Source organism: Loxodonta africana, chromosome 9 (assembly GCF_030014295.1).
Source record: "Loxodonta africana isolate mLoxAfr1 chromosome 9, mLoxAfr1.hap2, whole genome shotgun sequence".
In the NCBI taxonomy this organism is placed as follows: domain Eukaryota; kingdom Metazoa; phylum Chordata; class Mammalia; order Proboscidea; family Elephantidae; genus Loxodonta; species Loxodonta africana.
The window spans coordinates 79,822,752-79,847,101 of record NC_087350.1 but is presented as its reverse complement, the minus strand read 5'-3'; the positions used below and the strand labels follow the sequence as shown (position 1 = coordinate 79,847,101).

The following is a 24,350-nucleotide window of genomic DNA, read 5'->3' as shown; positions in this document are numbered from 1 at the left end:
TCCATTACCTGAGGGCTCAAGCTGTATTTGTTGAAAGAAAACTGCTAATCTTATGCCTCAGGTTTTAGGCAGAGTCCAAGTTGCTGAAAGTTCTCAAATGTAAACAAACAGCTTTTTTGGGGGGGGGGGGGCAGTCCCAGGCATGGCAGTGGAAGATAACTTGATGTCTCTCCAGAGGACAAGAAGCCTTGAAGATGTACTCAGCCTTTGATCCAGCAGTGCCACCTCTATTACAAATTTCTCGTTAAGAAAAAACCAAAAATACGAATAAAGATTTCTGTACAAAGACATTCCCTGCAGTTTTGGGAAAAAAAGTTAAGGTAGAATATCATGCAGCTATGAAAAAAAAAAAAAAAAGATATATTCGGAGATTTAGTGAGATGAAAGAATAGCACAGGACCTTATGTGAAAGGAAAAACGGAAGGTGTAAAACTATACAAACACAGTATGGGCCCAGTTTTTAAAATAGTAGTATGTATGTGCAGGGAAAAACACGGAGGAAATGCTTTACAATGTTAACAGCGCTTTTCTTTGAGTTTAGGGTGGCTTTTACTTTCGTATATTTTCCTGTAATGCACATTTATCGCAGTAAACTCATACAAATTCTATCATCAGAAAGTCAATAACTGAAAAAATACTGTGTACAATTGATCTGCAGTGAGCGGCTGTAATTCAGCCTGGCCTTCCCTCTCAGGAAGCAGGAATGAGCGAGGCTTGGGAGTAGAATGTGTCAGGGTTGCTCCCAGCTCTTGCTCATGTTTCCTCTGCCTGGGATGTCCTACTGTCTACATGAGGCCCGGCTCAGATATCACTTGCCCTGTCTTTTCCTCGCTTGTTTGCACATCTGCTAGCGCAGTTTGCGCATCTGCTAGCGCACCCATCGTCCACCACTCTGCACTGCCTGCCATTTATCTGTTTCCAGGCCTGCCTTTTCCTTCTCTGGGCCTCAGTTTCTGTAACAAGGCCTGGTGATGCAAAAGCTGTTTTCCTTTCCCAGGGACTGGCTGCAATGCCAAAGGAAGCCACATGAGGGCGCCAGAGCCACACTGGTGATTTCTTGCCACCTGGACAGACCGCGGCCCCTTAAACCAAAAAAAAAAAAAAAACCAAACCCACCGCTTGCCGTTGAGATTCGGACTCACAGCGACCCTACAGGACAGAGTAGAACCGCCCCCATAGAGTTTCCAAGGAGCACCTGGCGGATTTGAACTGCTGAGCCTTTGGTTAGCAGCTGTAGCAGTTAACTACTACGCCATCAGGGTTTCCCAAGGCCCCTTATCTCCCCAAACCGGAGATTACACTGGCACTGCAGACCTGGGATGCCTCCACTCAAGAGGGAGCCGGCCAGAAGGAATTGGCTCATAAACCCTGGAGAAGAAACCTCCTATCCCCAGTTTTTCCAGAGCCATGTTGGCCAAGGCTGGCCACCCTCAAGCACCCTGAGGCATGTGGAGGCGGACTTGCTGTGTGGCCTGAGCAAGCCACTGTCCCTCCCTGGGCCTGTTTCCAGCCTACTCTGGTGGGTCTCTGTGCCAAGATGAAGTGGGGGCAGGCAGGCATCCTGGCAGTCTGCCGTTTCCTGTAGTCTCTGGTTGAGGAAGATGTTTTCTGTGCTCAGCTTCCCCCTCCTCTTCGTCACCATTGCTTTTCAATCTGTTTGATACTCAATGTTTGTTAAATTGAACTTAAATGGGAATAAAAACTCTCCACAGCAGAAAGCAGGAGCTTAGAGGTGACCATCAGAAACCATTCCTCCTTCCCCTCCAGGAATTCCTGGCCACAAAGCACTGGCGCTGCCCTTCGCGCGGAATCCTGGTTGGGCCCAGGAGCATTTTTGGACGTGAGAACCATGTGCCAGAGCTTTGTCCGCCCTTGGACACAGGCATCCCATGGGCAAGGGCAGGCCACAGAGCAGCTGCTGTCTGCGTGAGCCCCCAGAGCTGCTTAGAGGGGACTGGAGTCAGAGGTGTGGATTCTGGTCAAAGAATGCAGGCAGGGAAGGAGAGAATGGAAGCCTGAGTCCTGAGGAGAGTGGAGGAGGTAGGGGGCTGGTGGGGAGAGGCAGGAGAGGTAGCGAGTCTATCCAGGGCACAGACCGAGGTTGCTTTCAGCTGTCTCGTGTTTACACCCTGGTGACAGGGTTGCCATGGGCAGGGCCCGAGACCAGAGGCAGGATACCCCATCCCACTCCAGAGGAGGCTTCCTGGCTTGCTGGGGCACCCTCTGCTCCCTCAGGCGCTGACGTGTGTGAAGGAAGGGCTTGGCCTGCAGGCCTTCAGGAACTCTCCCTGCCTCGGGCTCTGCACTCAGACCTGAGTGTTCTCAATGATGGTGTTAGGGCAAACAATGGGAGATTGTGAGCTAAAGTCAGTGCCCTCCAGAAAGTAGGAGGCCAGTCTTCAGAAAGACCAAAAACTACTTCCTGGACTTGAGAACACCCCTTCCCTTGCCCTGCCCTCTGTTCTTTTGCCTCCACAAGAGTGAAGCCCTTGGAGACGCAGCAGCCTTGCCATCTCCTCTCCTGGCAGACTATGCCACACTAGGCCTGTTAGCTCCCCTGATGACCCTACCAGTGTTACCTCTGTCTGGAACGCCTGTCCCTCCCTACTCCCTGGTGAACTCCTACTCATCCTCCAAAGGCCAACTTCTGAAAGGAGAGATCCAGTGCCCCCTAATCTGGGCTCCCACAGTACCGCAGACCCATCTCTACTATAAAAGCATGTATAATTGCGTGTTTGTTTTCCCCCCCCAGACTGGAAACTTCTTTAAGGCAGGAGGTGAGTCCTATTTACCTCTGTATCCGCCAAGTCTGAGGACCAGTAGGCACTCAATGAATGTTTGCTGAACAAATAATGTGTTTCCATTTTAATGAGCTCATTAGGGCTCAAACTCCTTTGTAATTAGGAAGCAGGAAAGTTCCTTTTTTTTCCTGTAACAATCCACCTCTGGGGGATGATGTCAGAATCTTAGCCTTTACAAAGCAGAAGGCAATCAAACTAGATTCCTGGGGCACATTGTTGCGTTTTTAAGAAATAAAACATGCATGCTCAGTGGGGTGTATTTAAACAAACCTGTATATTAAATGCTTCACATTAAATATACATCATTGTACAGTTTATCACACAGAATGAGAACTTACATTTCTGTGGCTGGTACCAGGCTCCTGGCAGTGATACAGCCTTGAGGAACAGGGGGAAGGGTGGTGCCTGTGTGTGTGTCTCTGGGTTCTGGAAGGTGCCCCTACATCTAAGGTGTGGACTGTACTGCCCCCCTCTGGAAAACTTGCCCCATTTAGTCTTTGCTGGTAACCGCTTCTGGAAGTGTGAAGAGGCCGATGTGGTGAGCTGGCCAGTGCCCGATTTTGCCAGGCCTGTTGTGGGCACCCAGGGCCAACTCCAGATGCCAGTCTGACCTGTCTGCAGTGCTCTTGCACACACTGTCCCCAGGGTCTAGGAGGCTGTCAGTCCTCGCTAGGCCCTTAGGCCAACATGATACCAGCCACTTCTCAGAGCCGGGCAGAACCTGGGGCTCAAAGCCATACGAGAGGAACGTCTGAGCCCCACAACTACAGAGGGCTCTGCCTTTTGACATGGAGGCTTTGCTGGAGGCTGGATCAGGGTTCCCCTTCGGATCAACCCCCTGGCCTTAAGGGGGCACCAGCCCAGAGCCACCCTGGGAGGAAACACACAGCTCAGCTCTGATTAGCCCAGCCTTCCTGAAGACTAAGCCGTTGCCACAACTTTCCTGTGCAGAGGCTGCCCTGTGATTCTCTCTCTCCAGGAGAGGATGTTGCATTTGCCAGATTCTTCTGTGACCTCAGATACCCCATGGAACCTTGGCTTGAGAGGCAGGTGGGCCTTCGTTGCCTCACAAGGCCTCCTTTCTTTCTGTGGATGCCATCTTGTTTGGGGGGCTGCCAGAAGAGCCCTTGACTCCTCAGAGCTCAAGGACGGAGCCGCTGAAGTGGTTGGTGTATTGTGGTCAATAATGAAGCTGGCAAGGAGGGAAAGAAAAAACAGGCCCGTGGCTCGGAGCAGCAAGGTCGGTTAGTGGCTGGTGGTTGTGTTCCAAGACAGAATGCTGAGGGCCAGATATTGTGTGGCAGTGAGCTTTTTCTTTTCCTCAAAGAAACCCAACTCATTTTTCCCCCTTTAATTGGCAGCAGATAAAAAAAAAAAAAGAAAGCCAAAACAAAAACCAAACTAACGCCAGTAACCTGAATGTGAGTGTTTCTGAAAGGGAAAAGCTGTTTCAATTGTTAGATGTCCAAGAAAACATGAATACATGCTGACAGAGGAAACAGTCACAATTAGAGGAAGAAGAGGGAGAGGTTCATAAAATTAAGGAAAAAAAATTCCTTTTAGCAGCTCTCATCCTGTAAGCTGGCTCCTCTGCCGGCTCCAAGGCCTAAGGGGAGCTGGAGGCGGGGCCTCAGGAAGATGAAGGAAGGGGAGGCAGGGTGGCCCCAGGCTAGAGGGCAAAGCAGCCCAGTTTTTACTCAGACCACAGCCTGGAGCCTTTCTTGAAGAGAAATTTGCTATGAAAATTGTCTAGAGAGGGACTCTGTGGCCTCAGGAAGTGTCCTGTGCAGGCCGAATCTGAGCTTGCTTGTCTGAGGGGAGGAGCTGGTGTGGTTACCCCTCCCCCCGCGCCTCTGGCCTCTAACGGGGCTTCCTTGGCATCCAGCCTCCTTTGGCACCTCTGTTCTCACGAAGTGCCAACTCCTCATTTATTTTCACGTTCACAAAAAGCAAAGTCGGAATCACTCCAGGTACGCCTGCCTTGAAGGATGCATTGGAAAATGCTAAACAGGCAAAGGATCAGGATTGGCTTCTTTGGAGGCTGACGCAGCCAGAGCCAAGGTGGCAGTCACGTCAGCCCAGGGAGGTTGGCTTGCCTTACAGGTGGGAGGGGGTGGGGGCCTGCTGGACCGATCAGCAAGGACCCGGGAGGATAACCAGCCTAAGCAGGAGAGACAATCACCAAGGAAACGGCATTGATGGCTTTGACCACAAACTGCTGAAATTCGTGGCAGCTGCCTAAAGTGCAGTGTCTAGTCCTGCCCCGCCCCAACTTGACAGGTGACCTTGGCATGACCTTGTCCCTCTTTGGGCCTTTGTCTCTTCAACTGAACAATTAGACTTACCTCCCTGTAAGGCCCTGGCAATGCTGATGTTCTAGACCTCTGGTGTTCAGACTCAGCCCCGTGCACCATTCCCACATGTGCTGGGGACGCTATCCCCCAGACTTCCAGTCCATTCAGACCAGCTGGGCAGGCAGGATGCTGTGTGCTTGGCCAAGGCTCCGGATCCCTTTCACACCATTCAGTAGGTGGAAGCCATACCTTTCCTGCCGCTGGCTGTGATTCTTCTATTTTTTCAATCCCCATCTAACTGCAGTGTGGCAGGTGGGTGCGTAAGGAAGGGGAACTGAGTAACAGGCAACTTCACAACCTTTTTAGGATCTGCCTGTGTGGGAAGAATCTCTGCTCCTTGGAGGATGGGGACAAGACAGGGGTGGTGTGTGTGCACACACGCATCAGTGACTGACAGGGCTCCATGTCCCGAGAAAGCAGGATTCTGCTGTCCTCCAGGAGCAGGGTAACAGGGAGGACATGCAGAGCCAACTAAAGACCATGGAGCCTGTCTGAGCTCCAAAGCCTGCTTTGCTGCTTCTGGGCTGGGTGACCTCAGGCATGCCACTTTCCCCCCTTTGAGTTTTCCTTTCCCCACATGCTTCATGGTGGGAACTGACCAATGAGTGGGAGGAAAGCCCTTTGTATACTGCTGGGTGCTGTGCACTGTAGGTTATTAACACAGACCGGGGGCGGGGACGGGGGGAAGGCCTGATTGTTCCATACAGGGCAGCTTCTGACTGTATCTGCTGCTGGAGCCTGAATGCAGGGCTGCCTGACCTTCCTGCAGGTTGATTCTCTGGGCAGACAAGCCCTCTGGCCAGTGCTCCTCCCATTCTGTGCCCCCACTGCCTCCACCCTGTTCACAAGGTAGACCCACTCTGGTGCCCAAAACCTGCAGGGGGCCTGAGATAGGGGACAAGCTCCCCACCCCCAGTGTTATATTACACAGGCCAGAGAAGACACCCTGCGCTGGGACTGAAAACAGCAGGGAGGCGCTGCCCCCTCAGAGACCCTCTGTTGTGTGTGTATATATATATATATATATTAAAAAAAAGGGATAAGCATATATATTAAACGACTATTTTATTTACACACCCTATTCATAAATAATTGAATCCTCTTTTTGACTGCACAATGATTCCTTGAAGATCTCCTACCGATTACATTAAGTGACTACAAGTAGATTAGTGGGTTTACCCACGTCTGTGTGTGACCATGTGTTCTCACTTATGTGCTCACACGTGCACGCACACACACATCCCAGAGCGGGGAGGTACCCAGGCCTGCTGACCCTGGGCCGGGCTCCCAGGCTCAAAGCACCAGCACTTGGCTCAGGGCGCCTTGGGGCCCTGGTGGGAAACTCTGCCCCACACACAGGTGTGACTTTGTGACAGCTGGAGAACAAAGAGACGCAACCCAGGGAGCTCCGCCCTCGGAGCTGCCCTGCCTTTGTTCATCCTGGAAGGCATCTCTTTGGATTTGCAAATATTTTAATTCACAGAAACTCAAGGAAGGGTGGGGTGGGTGCTGGGGTGGCATGTTCACCGTCCTTCACCAGCCCCCACAAATGGCAACAGCATTCTAGAGACATGCAGTGATGTGCTAGTACCATACACATGACACAGACTGGACACACTGGCCACAGGGCCGGGATGATGGCAGGGACCGCCAGTCCTCCAGGTCAGAGCAGGAAGGGCTGGCCTGCTCACAGGGTCCGCACGGCCACAGGGTAGAGCAGGGACAGATGCTCAGCCCCTTTGATGGGCAGCTTCCGGGTGGTGTAGTAGTGGATGACTTCTGGGACACTGTCGAACGGGGGGCTATTCTGACCCAGAACGTACTTCTCTTTGGTTTTGGCCAGTTTCATGTGCATAAAACCCTGGTTGCTCCTGTGAACAAAACACAGAGGTCATTAAGATGTACAGGATGGCAGAGGCCAAGGGTGCCACGTTGTGGAGGATGAGTACAGGGGGTGGGCCAGTGGAGGGGCAGGGGAGCACCGTCTTGGAGATCCACCCAACTTGGCTTTGAACAAGGCTATACTGTGCTCACACTCATCCCCCTGGAGGACGGCCTCTTGGGCACTGGGGCAGAGGCTAAATTCCCACTAGTATGCAAAGATTCCGCAGCTGTGAGTGCTTGCAACAGAAGAGATGCCTAGCCAAGGAGCAGCCGGAGTGGCACCTCCAAGCCAGGACCAAGGTCCAGGGCCACCCAAGGGCACATTCCAGTATTGATCAGGATCCAACACCAACCTCAATAGTTGGAGGCAGGTCTTCTGACACAGAGGAGCCGCTGGGGCTTCCTCAGGGGAAAAAAAAACCCAGTTCTTCCTACTCCTGGTGCTGACACCTGCTTAACCCTTGCCTGGCAGGTGCAAATCATGTATGTTCCATGACACTGTGACAGATGGGCACAGCAGGGTCATCACCCCCAGTCTGCAGGTGAGTAAACTGTATGCAAGGGATGGTGGGTGAGCTGTCCTCCAAAAACTGATGCATCTCTTTCATAGTATAGAACTGTCACGGGAAGGGGCTACCCACCCTGGGACTACATTTCCCAGCCTCGCTTGCAGCCAGTGTAGCCATGTGACTAGTTTTGACCAACAGGATGTGGGCAGACTGTGTGTACTTCCCCCAGCTTTGCTCCAAGCAGGCTCTTTGCCCTCTGTGCTTCCTCTCTGCTCAGTGAACTCACCTCAGTGTTTCCTCTGCCAGGAAGTCTTCCAGGACTCCCACGGCAGAGCTCCTTCCTTCCTGACTACACAGAGAGCACTCATGCCTCCATCAGCACTCACCTTCTGAATTGTAATTATTTGTCCATCTTCCAGTTCCCCTGAATGCTCCACAGGACTGACTCTGGTCTCTGTACCCACCATGCCCAGCTTTGGACTTGGCTGGGAAGAAGCATTTGCAGGAGGAAGGGCTGACGGTGTGCCCATGGCCCTTGTAGCCCACCCTGCACCCGCATGCTGGGTGGGACACAGCTCACTGATGGCAGGGGCTGCACTCCTCCTGCCAGCCAGCATCCACCAGCCCCAGTGGACCTCTCCCTCCTCAAGCCAAGGCTCCAGCCACATCAGGTCACTCACTGCTCCACCAACCTGCCTTTACCCAGGCTGCTCTGTCCCTGCCTGCTCGGCTCCAAGCTTGGCCTCTGATGAGCCTATTACTGCTATTATGATGATTTTGCGGCCACACCTGTGAATGCTTCACAGTTTCTAAAGCACAGTCCAGTCTACTGAGTGCTGATCACTTAGTGAGAAAGCTGGGGCTTCCAAGCCCTGCCACCTTCTCTAGTGTCTGACCCTGGGCTTCCAGGAGGCCAAGATCACCTCTTGCCTGCCGCCTCCCCCCCACCAAGGACAAGGCTGAGAGTACCGTGTGGACACATGGGAGCTGCAGCCTTTCTGAGCCTGAGCTCTTCTTCCCACCTCTGCTGCTCCTGCTTGAACACGTCGCTTCCATTCGGGCCTGGGTGCCCAAGCCCCCCAGTGCCCGCTCTGTTAATACATTAATTTGGGCTCCAGGATCATTTTCAAATGGGCAGAACAAATGCTTAATGAGGTGCAGGCACTGAGCAATACATCTGCTCATAATAATGTATTTAGAGATGTCACCCTTGGCTTAAAGGAAATCGTTTGGAGAGCAATTATGTTTCAAGAGAGAATAATTCCTGTAAAGAATTGAAATTTAAATCAAGATTTTTTAAGGCTGGCAATGTTCTAATTACAGAGCCTGTGGCAAGCTCTGCTCCTCAGTGAAGGGTCATTTCATCAGAGAATTACCTCGACGCCTCTGAGAAGGAGGAGGCGCGCTTGCTTAGGCCACTAGAAAGAAAACGGTATGTGCGTTAAATGAAAAATTTAAAACCCCATTGAGTAAACATGCACCTACCCACCCTGGGGAGATCACAAGTCTGCATCGACTTAGAGGGGACTCTCTAATGGCTTAAATGAAGCACTGGCAACCCCATGTGTGTCAGAGTGGAACTGTGCTCCATAGGGTTTTCAGTGGCTGATTTTTCAGAAGTAGATTGACAGGCCTTTCTTCCAAGGTGCCTCTGGGTGTGCTTGAACCCCCAACCTTTCAGCTAGCAGCAGCACTCATACCGTTTGCACCACCCATAGACTCCAAGAAAACAGTAGGAAGAGTTAAAAGCTCTGCTCTGGGAGGCCCCAGTGCTTGGTATAGCTGGACAGGGGCATGTAAGGAAGAGAGGACTCACTACAGAGTGGAGCTGCAGGTGTGAGTCACAGCTCAGGCAGCCAGGGCCATGTGACCCTGGCCAAGTCACTCTTCTCTGTGTGAGTCTAGCTTCACGATTCTTACTAGTCTGTGACTGGGGGTGATGTGCAGTGGGGGGTGCCATTTATTTTATAAGGAGGTTAAGGAAAGTAACTCACACAAGTTAAGGTGAGATTTTCACACTGGTTCTTTTTAAAACACCCAGCAAGAGAAGTGGGCAGTGATGGTGGCAACAGCTTAGAGCCAGAGGCGGAAGCAACGGTCCTCTGTTTCCAGGCCGTGGGTGTGGAATGGCCCCCAGGGCTACACACCGACATCACTGTCTTGACAGGCATGGGTGAGGTGGGCAGCTGCCAGGCTGAGAAGAGCCGCACACCTTCCTGAAGTCACTCCTGCCTCTCTGGTCGTGCTGTTTATGTTTATTCCTCCCATACACACCTGTTTAAACTCCTCGACCAGGCTATGCCGAGGGGACAGGAAGGTAATGAAGCTCAGAGACCAAGACAAAGCTGGGACCATCCCTTCCTCCTGGGATCAAGCACTGGCACTCTGCTGTTCTCTGGACCTTGGGTCTTCCTTGCCTCACTGGGCTTCTGCCCTTGCCCCCACTGCATTGTGGGCAGGTAACTGTATGGCGTCTGAGGTGCTGGGTTCCCTGGGATAAGCATACTCTGCTGCCTGGATGCAGCCTCATACCCTCCCCTCTGTTGCTGCCCACATCCCCAGTCCCGAGGCACTGGACACCAGCCTGTACCACCTTCAGGGCTAAGGCTTCCGGGCACTTCTTGTGAGCCAGGCTCTGGGCCCAGCACTCAGGCTCCAACATGGGAGGTGACCAGTTCAAGGTCACACAGCCATCAGTGGCCAGTGGGCCTTTCCCAGAGCTGGTGCTCCTAACCTTGGTGTGCTCCAGACCCAGGAAAGGGCCCTACTTAACCCTCCACAGCCCACATGAGGCCAAGCAAGGGGGCAGGCAAGAGCTGTCAGACCTTGAGCAAATGACTCCTGTCCCTGAGCCTCATCCCCACGGCACCCACTTTGCAGGGTGGAGGCAGATCAAGGAGACTACAGAGGGGCTGTGAGGGAAAGGCCAAGAGTGGCTCACACAGAAGGAGCTTGGGGGTCAGGAATAGCAAGTCCCAATATATGGTGCCCCCAGGAGTCACCAGCGATGGGTGCCAGGCGTGGGAACCCTATCACACAGGTCATGGGTCTGGAGAGGTGAGTAGGCTTTCTTTTCAAGACCTTTTGCTAATCCTTGACCACACCACTGCAAAGGCGAGGTAAAAAGCTCTGTCAACACATACCCAAGAGACCAGTAGTAATAACATATCCTGATTGGCCACAAGGTCCCCCTGAGTGAGATCCTACCTAGCAAAGGCTGAACATTTAAAAACGGCTGCCAGGGATGGCTTTAGTGACTCCCAACTCCACACAAAAAATGTCCAGCAGAAGAAGGGGGAAAAGCTAAAATTTCTATGGAGACAGAGGGCCACATCGGATAACTTGCATCTAATATGCACAGCGATGTTACAGCTGCTCTGTACATAGTGTTTTTGGAACTAAAAGATGGAGACCACCTCCTCTAACCCCCCTGGTGTACCCTGGAGGAAACTGAGGCCAGAGGGAGGAACACCCTGGCCCAGGGCACACTGCAAGGTGGGCTTGCAGCTGCAGCCAGAGCCCAGGGCCCTGCATCCAGGGCCAGGTGGGTGGGCTCTGGGCTGTGCCTCCCCTCCACCTGGTGCTGCCAGCCAGCATCAGCACCATCACTGCTTCTGGGAAAACCTCGGTCTCCAGGGAGCTCCAACAGGCTGCTGCCAACAGTGCATCAGCCCATCTCCTTTGATAGGACATCGTTCGAGAGCAAAGTCACAATTTGAGTGTCTCTAGCGGGTGACCTGTCTAATGAATCTCGTACAGCTGGCAGGGGCTGGGGCACTGTGGCTGTCACGGCATTCAGATTACTCATCATCATCAGAAAAAGCACCTCCTCATCACCACGGTTATCAGACGTGCCTGGTGCGTAGGGCCTAATAACAGCCCCGCCTTGCCTCATAATCGAGGCTTTAACAAAACATCACTCAGCCTGCAGCTGCTGTCCAGGAGGCTCGGTGCGGCATGTGGGGCCTCACCTCTCCCTTTTAGATCTAATTGCTTGATGCATATTTCATGAAGAATCCAGGGTAATAGTTATGTTGAATCACTTCTTTTCCTGATGAAATAGCTTAAAAATACTTGCATATAATATTTATGTGGGAGAAGGCAAGGAAACTGCCCTTTGGGACTAGCGTGTAGGACCCCGTTAGAAGAATGCACACTCAGAGGTGATTCCTGGTTCACCTCAGCCTAACAGGTGACTGGGGAGCTGCTCTCTTGACAGAAATGCCCTCAGAACATTGTACCTTGGCTCAAAAGCCACCTGTGGCTCCCTACTGTCCGCCAGGCACTGAGCTGAGCGATGTCTACCTGTTACACCAACCACTGCCAAGTTGGTGTAACTACCACTGTTTACAGCTGGGGAAACTGAGGCTTAGGGAGGTGTGGGCCTTGTCCCATGGGACAAGGTCAGTCAGGATTTAAACCTATGTCTACTTAACTCCAAAACCTGTGCCCTCTTCTTAGCCTGGCATTTAGGGCCCTGAAGCTACCACCAGCCTTGCCTAGCCTTACTCAACTACCCGGATGGACCCAGGTGTTCAGGTTTGCCTCTGGATGCTTTCTGACCCAAGACATGGCTTTCCCATAATTCGGTGAGCTCCTGAGGTCAGGAACCCTGCTCATTGTGACACTGTTTCTCAGGAGGCCCAGCCCATTCCCCTCAGGGCCCTGAGCACATGCCTGGCACACAGTAGGCTCTGTTTCTGAGGGAACTCGTCAAGGCCCTTTCTGTCCCCTGCTTACACACCAGCTAAGGAGAGACCACAACTCCCATGTACTCCTCTGGGAAGCCTCCCCACTCACTCTCCACTGAAAATGCTCCATCCTTGCTCTGAGTGCTTACAGAACCGCCAGCCTCAGCTGTCTCCCGGCATTTATCACCTGCTTTGCAATCCATCCATCCATCCACACTCCTCCAGCAGTTATCTAGTTAGGGTCTGCCCTGGGCCAGGGAAATGAGGCCCACTGCATCGTGTTATAAGCTCCCACGGTGTGCAGGGGGCCACTCTGCCCCCAGATGGAGTGGCTGCTTTGTCTAGTCAGCGCTTGTCCCAGGAAGAGCCAGCAAGGATGGGCAGAATGAGCTCAGGGAGGGGCAGAGCTGCAGGGGACTTCCAAAGGGCCATTTCTGCAAGGAGGGAACAAAGGCACACACCTCTCAGATTAGGAAGAAAGCCTTGCTTGCAGGAGACCACAGGCAAGAATGGGCAAACCCCTCTCTTTCCTTGGGATTCTAAAAGAAATCATTTTCAAAGTGCCCACCTGCCCAGGCCTAAATAATCCAAGCACAAACATGAGGTAAGTTCCCTCCTGAAACCAAATCCTCCTGAAGGGATGACAGGTGAGCCCGGTATCACTAACTATAGATGTGTGTGGCCGCATTCCTGGGGGCTTTATGTGCATCTTCACAGGGACCCCAAGAGATAGGTCTCCTTGGATTCAGTTTACAGATGAGGAAACACAGTCAGGGTTCTGCCACTGAAGGCTGAAGGGGGATTGAACACAAGTCCACCACACTGTAGAGCCTGGGTCACCTGGTGGTCTCTGGTGCACATGTCCTACTCCATTCTTGCTGGAACACACTAAGGAGAGGGAATGGAGTGTGATTTGGGCAAGGTGCCCCTCTGAGGACAAAATTAGCCAGCTGTTCACAGAGAAGAGAGGGCCCTGGGGTCTCCTGGGGAAGCACAAAATCCAAGTGTGTGGAACGCCTTGGTCTGGGTCCAATCGCTATCTACCCATGTCCTGGGATGGGATGTCACAGCAGTGTTTCAAAACAAATATTTCAACAGTTCAACTCTGTGGTCTGATTACTCACCCAGGGCCCACGCAGGTTCCGCCCGCACAGAGCCTGACCCGCCTCTCTGTGGCCGGAAGACCTTAAATGCTTCCCCAGCCCAAGACTGGAACAACCCTTCGGCTTCACACAGAGGCCAGGAATGGCTGACAGTCCATGAGAAGCCCACTGCGCAGATGAGAAAACTAAGGACCAGAGGGAGAAGCAACTTCCCAGGCCAGAGCACAAGGACACCAGGGCTTTCCCAAGTCCTTTCCACCTCTGTGATATAGGGGGAGAAGGGATGGGGGAAGCGTGGCACCAAGGCTTCTGCCACCGTGGAGATGTTCTAGGAGTCGAGGAAGCTGGGGTGAAGGGGCACACGAGGTCACATGGCCACGCCCCAACACCTGGATCCTGCCCACTGCCTCCTGAAACAGCTTCCCTGTGACAAGCTAAAGACACATATGCCAAGTTAATGCAAACAAATGTCTAAATGTAAATACTGCTAAGCCAAACGACTTGATTTATAGCCAAATAATGAGGCTTTCAATAAACGCATCAGCAGCGATTAGCCTTCCGAAGGCACATGGGCATTTCTCAAGCTCTAAGTTGGAGGCCCAGGGTGAAGGCCTTAAATAAATCATGATAAAAAGCCACCTCCAGGTAGGAGGAGAGCTGGCAGATTCTTGTCCTGGTGAACATGGAGAAGCATAAGGCTTCTCTTATGCCACACAGAATAGCAGGTAGGTCAAAATAAACCCATTTTGGGCAATTTTCTCAGGAGAAAACAGTGTCAAACAAGAGGTTTCTAATGATCGGGGCTGAGAGCAGAGGAAGTGAACCTCCCATCACTGGAGGTATGTAAGCTAGACGCTGCTGGATGATTTGCAGCCCCTCCCTCCCCGCATTGGTGTTCCCATCAGCCCTCAGGCTCAGCCAGCTGGGGATGAAAATGGCAAGCAGGGGTCGAGTCGGGGATGGGGTGAAGTTTGAAATGCTATCAGAGCTTCAGGTATGGGAAAGAGGGTCTAGGGGTTTTTATCTCTAACCGAGGGCCTCTCTAAGAACACAAAGTCCCGTGTATGCCTGGGACAGATGGGGCTGGTGGTGGTAGCTGGATGAGACCAAGCCCTGGATGGAAGTCAGATGCCTGGGTTTGAACTCTGACCCCACTGATGTCATTGGCTGGGTTAAGTCCTCTCTTACTGTGCCTCAGTGTCCCCATCTGAAGAAGGGGGAGGGGTCCGAACAGAGCTGAAGTTCTCAAGTGAGGGGCATCTCAGGGTGGTGGAGGCCACCCCAGCACCAGCCACAGTTACAAGGGACGGCAGGATGGTTCTGTCTCAGGGACGGGGAAAGGCAGACTCAGCACTGTGCACCGGGGGTCCCAGGGCTCAGGGATGGCATAAGGCAGGCTTCCTAATGGCTGTCCATGGGGATGGGCCAAGGGTGGTCCCTTCTACTCAGCACCTGCCCCTCCCAGCCCGCTTGCTCCTTGGAGCCATGGTTCTCAATCAGGGGTGATTCTTCCACTCCATCGCCACCGGGCAATGTCTGGAGACACGGGTGCTGCTGCAATCTAATGGGGAGAGGCAGGAAAGCCCTACAGGAAAGAATGAGCCTGCCTACAATGTCCACAGACCACTCATGGTCACCTGTGCCTCGAATTCTTCATTTATGAAACCGAGTAATGACTGAGGCTGCTGTCACAGTGGCCATGAGGAGTAACGAGAACCTCCGGGGAAGTGTGAGGCAGGACAGGTGTTAGGTCACCTTGCCCCTTATCTAAGGGCTTAAGACACAGCACAGAGTTTGCTAAACAGTCACTGGCTCCAGGCTGTTTCCAAGGACCAGCCCCCAACCCCCACCCAGCAGATCAGGGGAACAATAGGTGACATTTGAAGGAAGCTCTGGAATAGGGACCATGCAGGTGCTGGGCGGCAGCAGCCTTGGGATAAGGCCCAGTTGCTGAGGAGGTGCCTTAACAGGCAAAGGGCAGTTGGAGTCAACTCAAGTAAAGCTGGATGGTGAGACGGAGGCCCAGTAGGCAGGGAAGGTGACATGCGGACAGTGCCGCAAGAAACAGGGGCAAAGCAGCCACTGCCTGAGCCTCAGCACACTTGGGGAGGGTGGTGGAAACAACCAAGGACTTAGGGTCACCCAGACTTTGGTTGGAGTCCCCACTCTGCCACTTCTGAGCTGTGGTCCTCTCTAAGTCTCAGTTTCTTCCTTTGTGAAATGCAGCTTTTAGCAGCCACCCAAAAGGGTTGTCCTGAGGCCTGGACAGTGGATCTGCAAGTCTTGGAGGTGCCGCGGTGCCACGGATGCCTGCAGACACCCCTGGAGGTCCGCTGCTGAAAAGCCTCACTCCTCGGCAGCCCCCTCAGATAAGCATGCAGTGCAACAAGGGGCTCCGGTCAGACTTCAGCTCAGGAGGCAACTTTTTCTTCTTTTTCTTTTTTTAACGAAGAGTAGGGCCTTTCTGAAAACACTGATGCAAATGCAGGGCTCAGGGCTTAGGGCTCACATGGGCTTCATTTTCACCTCTCCTCAGTAGCCTCCTTACAAATGCTGCCCAGCTGGTTTGTCTTGCTGGCTGCCCCCTGACCGGGCTGCACCGAGTCTCCCTCTCCAGCTGCCCTGGCCTGCGGTCCATGGCCCTACTGGCAGCCCAGAAGCCGAGGATGGCCAGGCAGCTCCCGCCTGCTGGACCAGCTCCTCAGTGGGCAGCATGCATGGCTGGGTCTGTCGCCAGGTGACACTGGCCAGGTGTTTATTTCTATGGGATCAGTTATCTCCAACCATCAAGCAGCGTTTCAGGACACTTGCAAAACATGTTGTCATACATGGAGATCAACATGAAAACAACGAGGGAAGGGGCTTCTCTGCTAACAAATACTGGTCACAGATGGTCTGAGGCATTTATTAAGTGCCTACTGTGTGCATCACTCTGTAGCCAACTTTTCTGAGGGAGACAAGAAGCCGACCAGAGGCTTTTGAGACCTTTTGGTCCCCTGTCCTCATTTTGGAGACAAGGACATAGAGGCCCAGACAAGAGCAGAGGTGTGGAATGAATGGGGGGCCAGGATGCCCCTGTCCCCTCAGTTGTAGGGGGGTTTTCTCTGGCACTACTAGTGGACTCAGAGCCAGCAGTGATGGTGGTGTGACGGGGCAGGAAGAGAGAGGAAGGCAGCCATCCCCCACTGCCCAACTCTCCTCAGAATCGGTCATGGCCAAATCACCCTGTGCACCCCCGCCATCAAAACGTGAAGCTCACCTGCACCATCCTCCCAGCCAACTACCACTCTTCAGGCTCCCCCATAACTGACCAGGGTATTCATCAGCACAGCAACCAAAGAGGCTCACCACCCACAGAGCACCCCACCCAACGGTTTTAATTAAAAAAATAAAATAAAATAAGAGGAAAGAAGAAAATCCAGAGAGGCCTTTTAGAACTACAAGTTAAAACAGATCTACCCGCTCAGCTGCCCTGCGTCTAACCTGAGGGTGGTTTTCTTGTCCCTGGAATTTCAAAGGTGCACGGTTGACTGCAAGCCGCCCAGACACCCTGGCCAAGGCCTTTTATTAACCATCTGAGTATCAGTGGTGCCCTGTGGAAAAGCCCCACCCGTCCTTGGGGACCTGGGCCTCGCTTCTTCATCTGTGACATGAGGAATAGTCTACAATGCTCCCCAAAGCCCACTGGAAGCAAAAAAAAAGCTCTGAAGCAGACATCAGGGACCTGAGTCCCACCCTGGTTCCAGCCCTTCATTTCCCTGTCTGTAGAAAGAGGGACAGGACTAGATGCTTCCTAAGGTCTCGGCCATCTCTAAGTCTTTATGGAAAGCTTGGCACACAGGAGACATTCACACCACCTGCTGAGGAGTGGCTATTCCCATACTGAACAAAAGGAATCAGCCCCAGAGATGAAGAGGAGTGCAGGTTTCCCCAAGTGTACCCCAACGCCTGTACCAGAATTCCCAGGGGCCTGATAAGCCCAGAGCTCCTGGGCCTCTTTGGAACCAGAATTTCCTTCTAACATGCTCTCTAAGAGACTCTGACACATTCAAGTTTGAGAACCACCGTCCTAGTTCCAGCTGATGATGGAAACTGTTATTTTCAACATTTTAGTGTCCAGCTTTTGTTGCTTACCCCCAGTGCTGGGGAGCTCACTCCCCACCACAACAACCCCTTCCAATTTTAGACAGCTCTGCCTGTGGGAAAGTTCTTTCACATTCTGAGCTGTAATCTCACTTGCCACAGTTTACTGATGGCAGTCCAGCTGAGACCTGGCTCCTGCAGGCCACAACTACCCCTTTTGGCCTGGGAAGGGGCCTCAGAGACAGGAAGACAGGCATAGTAGCAGAGAGAGGCTTCTCCTCCCCACTTGTGCTCGCAGGGCAGAATCTCCTGTCCTCCCCCATCCTGGTCAGCCCCTCTGCTCATACCCCTGGCAGTCACTGGCTCTCATACAGTAGGGGCTGAACTGGACAGTGTGCCCTGAGGGCTTGTCCAGCTCTGCGTCCAGCAGGGCCATCAGCCCTGTGATCTGAATCTCTGCTGACCTCCTGGTCCACCTCTGTCTTCCACCTCCCTCCCAAGTCTCCAAGAACAGGATCTTATTGACATGCAAGTGTCACCAGACATGTACAACACCAACTTCTTGATTAGAACCAAAAGGGGAGCCGGTCCAACGACATTAAGAAGCAAAACCCCTCTGGGTCTGGCCACACTTTGGAGGTTTGGAAATGCAGTTTTGAAAGGTCACTGTCAGCCCTTAGTCATTGGGCTCGTGTTGGGCATTTATTCCGGCAGCCTCTTGACAACCTCTTTCCACAGGGTGGAAGATTTTCCCAAAATTAAATCTCTGGCTCTTTGCTCCCTAATGAAATTGATTTCTGCTCTGATACACAACAAAGCTTTCATTTCATTATTTGGCTAGGGTTTGACCACATTAATTACAGATTTTTTCAGCATGGCTGCAAGTAATTTAGTTCCAGAAAGTTACTTACTATCAGAACTGACTGCTTTTTAAAAACGCGGCACCAGAAAAGAGTCAAACGGTCAACTCTAGCTTCTTCATAGGAGATTTTTTTTGGTTCAGGTTGGAACAATCCAGGACAGGAAAAAGTATTTTCCTATCCTGAAGCTTTGAACCCAAAAAGAGATTATGCTAATCTTTGTGGAGACTCTGAATCTGAAGTTGAGGCGTCGGAGGAGCCCGCCGTCCCACGCGTTTGCTGTCTGGGCGTTTTACCGTTGCATGTGTCAGAACTCACATACGGCCCCAAGTCTGTAATCAGCGTTTTGGCACAAATTATATCTGCCTCGGGAGATACTCAGCAGGACCGAGGACTGCAAAAGCCCACCTGGCACTCTGTAATGTGTTCTCCCTGGGAGGCTGTGCTTGGCTGGGTGGGGCACACACTTTGAGTGTCAGGCTGAAATCCTAGGCACACTGCTCACTTTTTGCAAGCTGGGGGGGGTGGCAGGGCATCGTGGAGAGATGTAGGGAAGGTGGGGTGTTGGCGTGGCCGCAGGCCAGGCCCTCACCTCTCTGAGCCCCGTCCCTGAGGGTGAAGTGGGGAGCAAAGAGGAGCTGCAGAGAGCTGACCAAGGCAGCAGGGATTACAAAGCATGTCTCCATTCACAATCTCATTTATGCTTCACAATGATCCTGTCAGTCATTACATACTAATAGTTATACCGTTAGTATCCCCATTGTAGAGATGCAGAAACTGAGGCACACAGCTAGAGAGAGGCAGAATTGGGATTTGAAGCAGGTATTCTGGCTCCAGGCAGTCCACCCTTCTAGTCATGACCTTGTATGGTCTCTCTCTACTGATCACCCCCATTTAGATATGAAAAGCAGAGCCAAGGTCATAACACCACAGTCGACAAGCATCTTACTCTGACTCATTAAAGAAAGAAAATCTCTATTATAAAGGAGGTTCACTGTGGAAAATTTAGAAAACAAGCAAAAGGAGACAAAAATCACCTGTCATTTCACCACCCACAGACAGCTGTGAATCACAATTTGGCATAGTGCCTTCCAGTATTTTTCCTATACACATGTGTATGTATTTAATACATAGTTACAGAACAAGACTGAATTTTTTAACTAGATTTTATTACAATCATATCTCATTTTGAATGTCCTGTGTGATTATACTTCTCTTGTATAAAATCCTCAAATGTTTCCTGAGTACCTACTATGTGCCAAGCCCTCTGGGGATTGGAATGACATACGCTCAAAGAAATCCCTAGTCACAAAAGGTATGTAGTAGGTGCTAAATCATTTCAGACCACAGCCCTGAAGATCAAGGTCAACAGCCTTGGCTGTTGGAGGGCAAATTTAAAAAGTAAGGTTGCTGAGTTTATGCACCCTGGTGTTTGCCTAGACACTAAAACTGGGTGATATTTTATAAAATAGAAGAGAAGGGCCCTATCAATGCCAAGAAAAAAACCAAACAGTTGGTCACTCCAGCCAAGAGTAGGCTTATGTGGAGGGGACAACTGAAAACTCAAGTTGGGACCATCAGGAGAGGGGACCCAGAAGAGGCCTCCCCTCTAATCCTAAACCCAACCATTTTTGTGTTTCCCTGTAGCTTCCCTAATAAATTATTTCCCAGGTTTTCTCCTCTCACAATCTTATCCTTCAAGGCTCTGCTCAAGTGACACCTCTTCCAGGAAGCCTTCCAAGATGCCTGCACTCAGGCTTCCTTCCTTCCATCACAGCAATCATCTACCTGCTTGTCTCTTTGTCCAGACTGGAGGCTTGGGGTCTGATGAGCCTTCATCTCCCCACCCAGTTGAGGGCCTGGCACACAGTAGGAACAAAGCAGCAATAGCCACACTGCTGACTTGTTTGGAGGTCTGGCCCTGAGAAGTCTGTGCTGAGAATGTGGCAGGCTGATCCCCAAGCTACCTGGGACTGTGAGCAATGGGTAGATTTTCAAGGGAAAACAGAGGGGGGGAAAAATTTTTTTTTTTTTTTTGGGTTCTAATTAAAGCATTTCTAATAAGCTGGCTTTGCCAAACCCAGTTGTTTCTGATATTCCTCTTGGGTGAAGTAATCTTAAACTAATAGACAAAAATATTAAAAGCGGCGAAAACCACTCATGGCTAGAAGGGTGATGGAGGTTCTCACCGGGGGAACTGGCCAGGAGGGGGCCTATTGGGGGCACTAAGAATAGGATGCACCCAGTAGAGTGCAAAGGTGTGTTTGTGCCCGTGCACAGCAGAACATCATGTTTATGGCTTTAGCATTTGAACTGTGGGAGCGAAGATGAGGGCTGTAAAATCTGCTGTCCAATTTTATAAATCAGCCTCAAACACCAAAAAAGTTTACAGAGAAAACGGGAAAAGAAATTACAGTATTTATGGGGCTCAGAATGGTAAGAACCCTGGGATGGGACCTGGGACATTTGGACTCTGCCAGCAACTCACTGTGGGACCTAAGGAAGACCCTTCCCCAATCCTGTGCCTCAGTTTCCCCATCTGAAAGCCAAGCACTTAACCTGGAATGAGTCAAACCCCTTCTTCCGGCTCTCACGTGCCTAAAGGTCTGGGGAACAGCCAAACCCTGCATCTTGGTGTTTTACCATGTGAAGCTGGTCATTTCCAGCCCCGTCAATGCCTCTGGGAGGGGACCAAATCACATTTTCTCTGGTGCCTTTGAGTTGTTCACCCTGCTATAAGCAACACAAGACCCTAAATCACGACACCTCCCTGGGGTAAGCACAAGGCTCTGCTAATAACCCTACTGCCTTTGTGCAGCCTCTCAGTTTACAGAGAGCTTTTGCTTCTATGGCAGCCCTGAGCCTCGAGGCAGAGTGGAAACTGAGGCTCAGAGACTTGAAGCATTTTGCTGGGCGACTCTCTCTGCTGGAGGAAGCAGTGGGCTGTGAGGCCTGGCCCTCCAGCCTCTCTAGCGTCCTCCTCCATGCTGAGGCACCTTCACTGATGGCCCACCGCCTACAGCACCCCACATGGCCTCCCTCAAGTCCCCAACCACCCCACTCCGCAGATGGCTTTTGCAAAAATATTTTTAAGTCAGTCTTATCAACAAGATGTTAGAAATGTTATTGGCAAGAAATGTTTTTCTCATTTGGGGAGACCACCCAGTGCCTTAAAGTAAGCTGTCCCAGGGCATGAGGGGTTTCCTGGTGACGGGCGGCCGATTTCTGTGGGCTAATAGGAGATCGTTATAAGCCAGCCGGGAATGTAATCAGGGCGGTTCAGACACTGGAGGGGACCAGGGAACTCCACGCTGTGGGCCCAGCTCAGAGGGGAGACAAGCAAGCCAGGAACAGAAGGCTGACCCCACCCAGGGGCAGGTCTGCACTGCCGGGCCGGTGGGCGCACTGGAAATCAGACAGGCAACGGAGGCAGAACCAGTGCAGACGCCTCCTGCCTCGGGGTTTGGGGCAGCGATGGAAGAGGGGGTGAGTCAGGAGAGCGTGTCTTCCTGGGTCTTTCCCAAACTGACCTCTCAAGATCTACGTTGCAGCTGGTGGTACCACCTCCTACCCAGCCTCTGAGAAACCACCCCCATCAATCCGACCACAAAACCTTTCTCCTTTCCGCTCGTACTGCCCTAGTCTCTTGCCAAATTCTCACAGCAGCGTCCTGAGCAGCAACCCTTCCACACACACCCGCAGCCAGGCTGGGCTTCTGAGAACCTCCATCCTGCCAGCTGCGGAGGCCACCACCATCCCTGGGATCAAGTCCAAAAGCCTCTGAGCTGCCCTCACCTTCTGTCTCTGCCACCAGACCCCCAGGCACTCCCTAGTACCTGGGTGGAAACCGAGGGCTTCCAGCTCAGCTGGACCAAGAGGCCAGGGCAGGGTGGGGGGAGGGGGAAGGCAGGGAAAGAATGGCAGCCTGGGAGTCAGCAGACCCTGTGCCTGTTGCTCCCCGGCTACATGGCCTGGGACAGGCCCCTGGACCTCTCTGAGCCACAGTGTTCTCTTCTGTAGAATGGGGGCCGTAAGTTGTGCCTTCCTCTCTGGGTTGCTCGGGGGCTGGCCCTAGAAAAGCAAAAGGACCTCCACAGTTGGGTCCCACATCCTGATTCTGACAGTGCAGACCCAGATGGAATAAACTTCTGTTTTCAGGCTCCTACAAGCTGGGGGGAAGAGGCTTAAGGGTTCTTGGCCTTCTACATGTTGGCTCTGCCCTGAGAAAACACCAGAGAAATGGCTGGCAAGGAGCTCTGACCCAGGTCCTGCTTGGCCAGTAGAGAGGAGCGGGGGAGGCTTCTGTTCAGAGGCCCCTAGGCAGAAAGAAGGCCATGCACTCACTGGCCCTGTGACAGAGGTGAGAACCCAGTCTCCATGTACATGTAAAAATGAAGGTCATAATTCCTGCCCTGCTCCCTACAGCGTTACCATGGCAGGGGTGAGCTTGATGTCCACAGGTATCAGTAACCACCGCATTTAAGCATCTCAGCATTTAAGCATCTCAGCATGTCAGAGTGGCTGACAGGGCCCGACTTCACTGGACTGTTTGCTGGAGAATAAACCGAGGGCTCAGAGAAGCATAACTTGAACTGGGCTTTGCCTGGACCCAGGCCCCACAGCTCTGAAAACTGCACTGCAAACCAGAACTACAGTGGGATCACCCCATAAACTCAGATGAAAGACAAAACAAAACCACTGTGCCACCAGAGCCCCGGGAGTAGAATGGGGGATGGGGTGTGGGTGGAAATCAAAGCCTGGTCTGGGGCCCCACAGCTGGTTAGAGGTGAAGTCAAGATTTGAACCTGGGTCTCCTAGGCTTAAGAGCTCTTTCTACACTCCCTATCCCCACCACTCCAGAATCACCAGAGCCCCACCTGTGGAGCCCAGGAAAGGCACAGTGTTAATAATAAAGGCTGTGTCCTTGGAAAGTGGCCCTGGTGGTGTTAAGAGCTTGGCTGCTAAGCAAAAAGTCAGCAGTTCGAATCCACCAACCACTCCTTGGAAACTCTATGGGACAGTTCTACTCCATACTATAGGGTCTCTATGAGTCAGAACCAACTTGATGGCAACAAGTTTGGTTTTGGTTTTGTCCCCGGAAATGTTTTGCCAGTGGCAGGGGCTAGGCCCTTTTGTTTTAGAACCCTGTGCCTGGGTACATTTTCTCAGTAATTCTGAATAAAGGGAAATGCCATTGAATACTCCTCACGGTGTCCTCTTGAAGGCTCATTCTTTCATCCTGCGAGGCATCTGCACATTTGAAAGTTCACCGTTCTTGTTTAGGCCACTGCAAGGAGTGTGTGAGGAGCCTCTTTGTTTTGCCTGCAGCAGTGGCTCCTAATTGCGGTATTTCCTTTAAACGTTTTTAGAAGGAGAAAACATGCTGCATGCTAATTGAGCAAAAAGTTCATTTTTCCTCCATCAGCCCTGAAAGGATGAGTTTCCACGGCTGTGGGAAAGGGTGGGAGCCCTCCACATGGCGAGCCCAGCCTCCCTCCATCCCCAGTCCAGGCAGACTCAGGTGCAGCCAGAAAAACAAGGTCTGGTCTGGAGTCAGGAGGCAAGTGCGCTCTTCCCATCTCTGGGCCTCAGTTTCTCCATTTGTACAGGGTTTCTTTTTGTTCCCTACATCCCAAGTTTTCTGCTAGGCACTATAACTAGAGCAGCTTGCTGCAAATGTCCTTCCCCTGAAATAACGAGGAAACCAGAACCAATCTTGGGTGAAAAGATGTACCTGACTAGAAGGGAACAACAGGCATTCCTTTTGTTCCCTTCATGGTCATGCTATTCCTCCACAGCTCTAGATGTACCTGTGATGTCTAGAGCTGTGGAGGAATAGCATGACCATGAAGGGAACAAAAGGAATGCCTGTTGAGGTTGTCATCATCCCTAGCTACTGATGAGGAGCTGGGAGATCAGAGAGGTTAAGCGACTTATCCAAGGTCACACAGCTAGAAAGAGACAGCATGGATCTGACTCTAGGTCTGTGTAATTTGAAGTCTCGTCATGAGGATTCTCTCGTTGCAGCCAATGTAAACCATAAAATCCCATCACTGTAAAAGAGT

The 24,350-nt window shown here is 51.9% G+C and overlaps 1 protein-coding gene and 1 long non-coding RNA gene across 6 annotated transcripts in view; one reads left to right on the top strand and one right to left on the bottom strand.

Annotated features, from left to right (window-relative positions):
- Positions 1–23,805, top strand: part of LOC104845642 (uncharacterized) — a 34,290-nt gene extending 10,485 nt beyond the window's left edge. The window contains exons 4-7 of one of the 4 annotated variants that reach the window (XR_010323062.1): positions 7,512–7,581; positions 8,872–8,980; positions 9,716–10,007; positions 13,368–23,805. This is a non-coding gene — a long non-coding RNA (uncharacterized LOC104845642). Of the gene's footprint in view, positions 1–997; positions 5,842–7,511; positions 7,582–8,871; positions 10,008–13,367 lie in introns of those variants that run through there. The other 3 variants (XR_010323061.1, XR_010323063.1, XR_775621.3) reach the window with 3 other exon arrangements.
- The window catches only part of SHB (SH2 domain containing adaptor protein B), a 145,963-nt gene continuing 127,513 nt past the window's right edge, over positions 5,901–24,350 (bottom strand). Inside the window, exon 6 of one of the 2 annotated variants that reach the window (XM_023545352.2) lies at positions 5,901–7,026. In XM_023545352.2, the coding sequence (XP_023401120.2) occupies positions 6,843–7,026 (184 nt within the window). In that variant the 3' untranslated portion in view covers positions 5,901–6,842. The remainder of the gene's footprint in view (positions 7,027–24,350) is intronic. The other variant, XR_010323060.1, reaches the window with a different exon arrangement.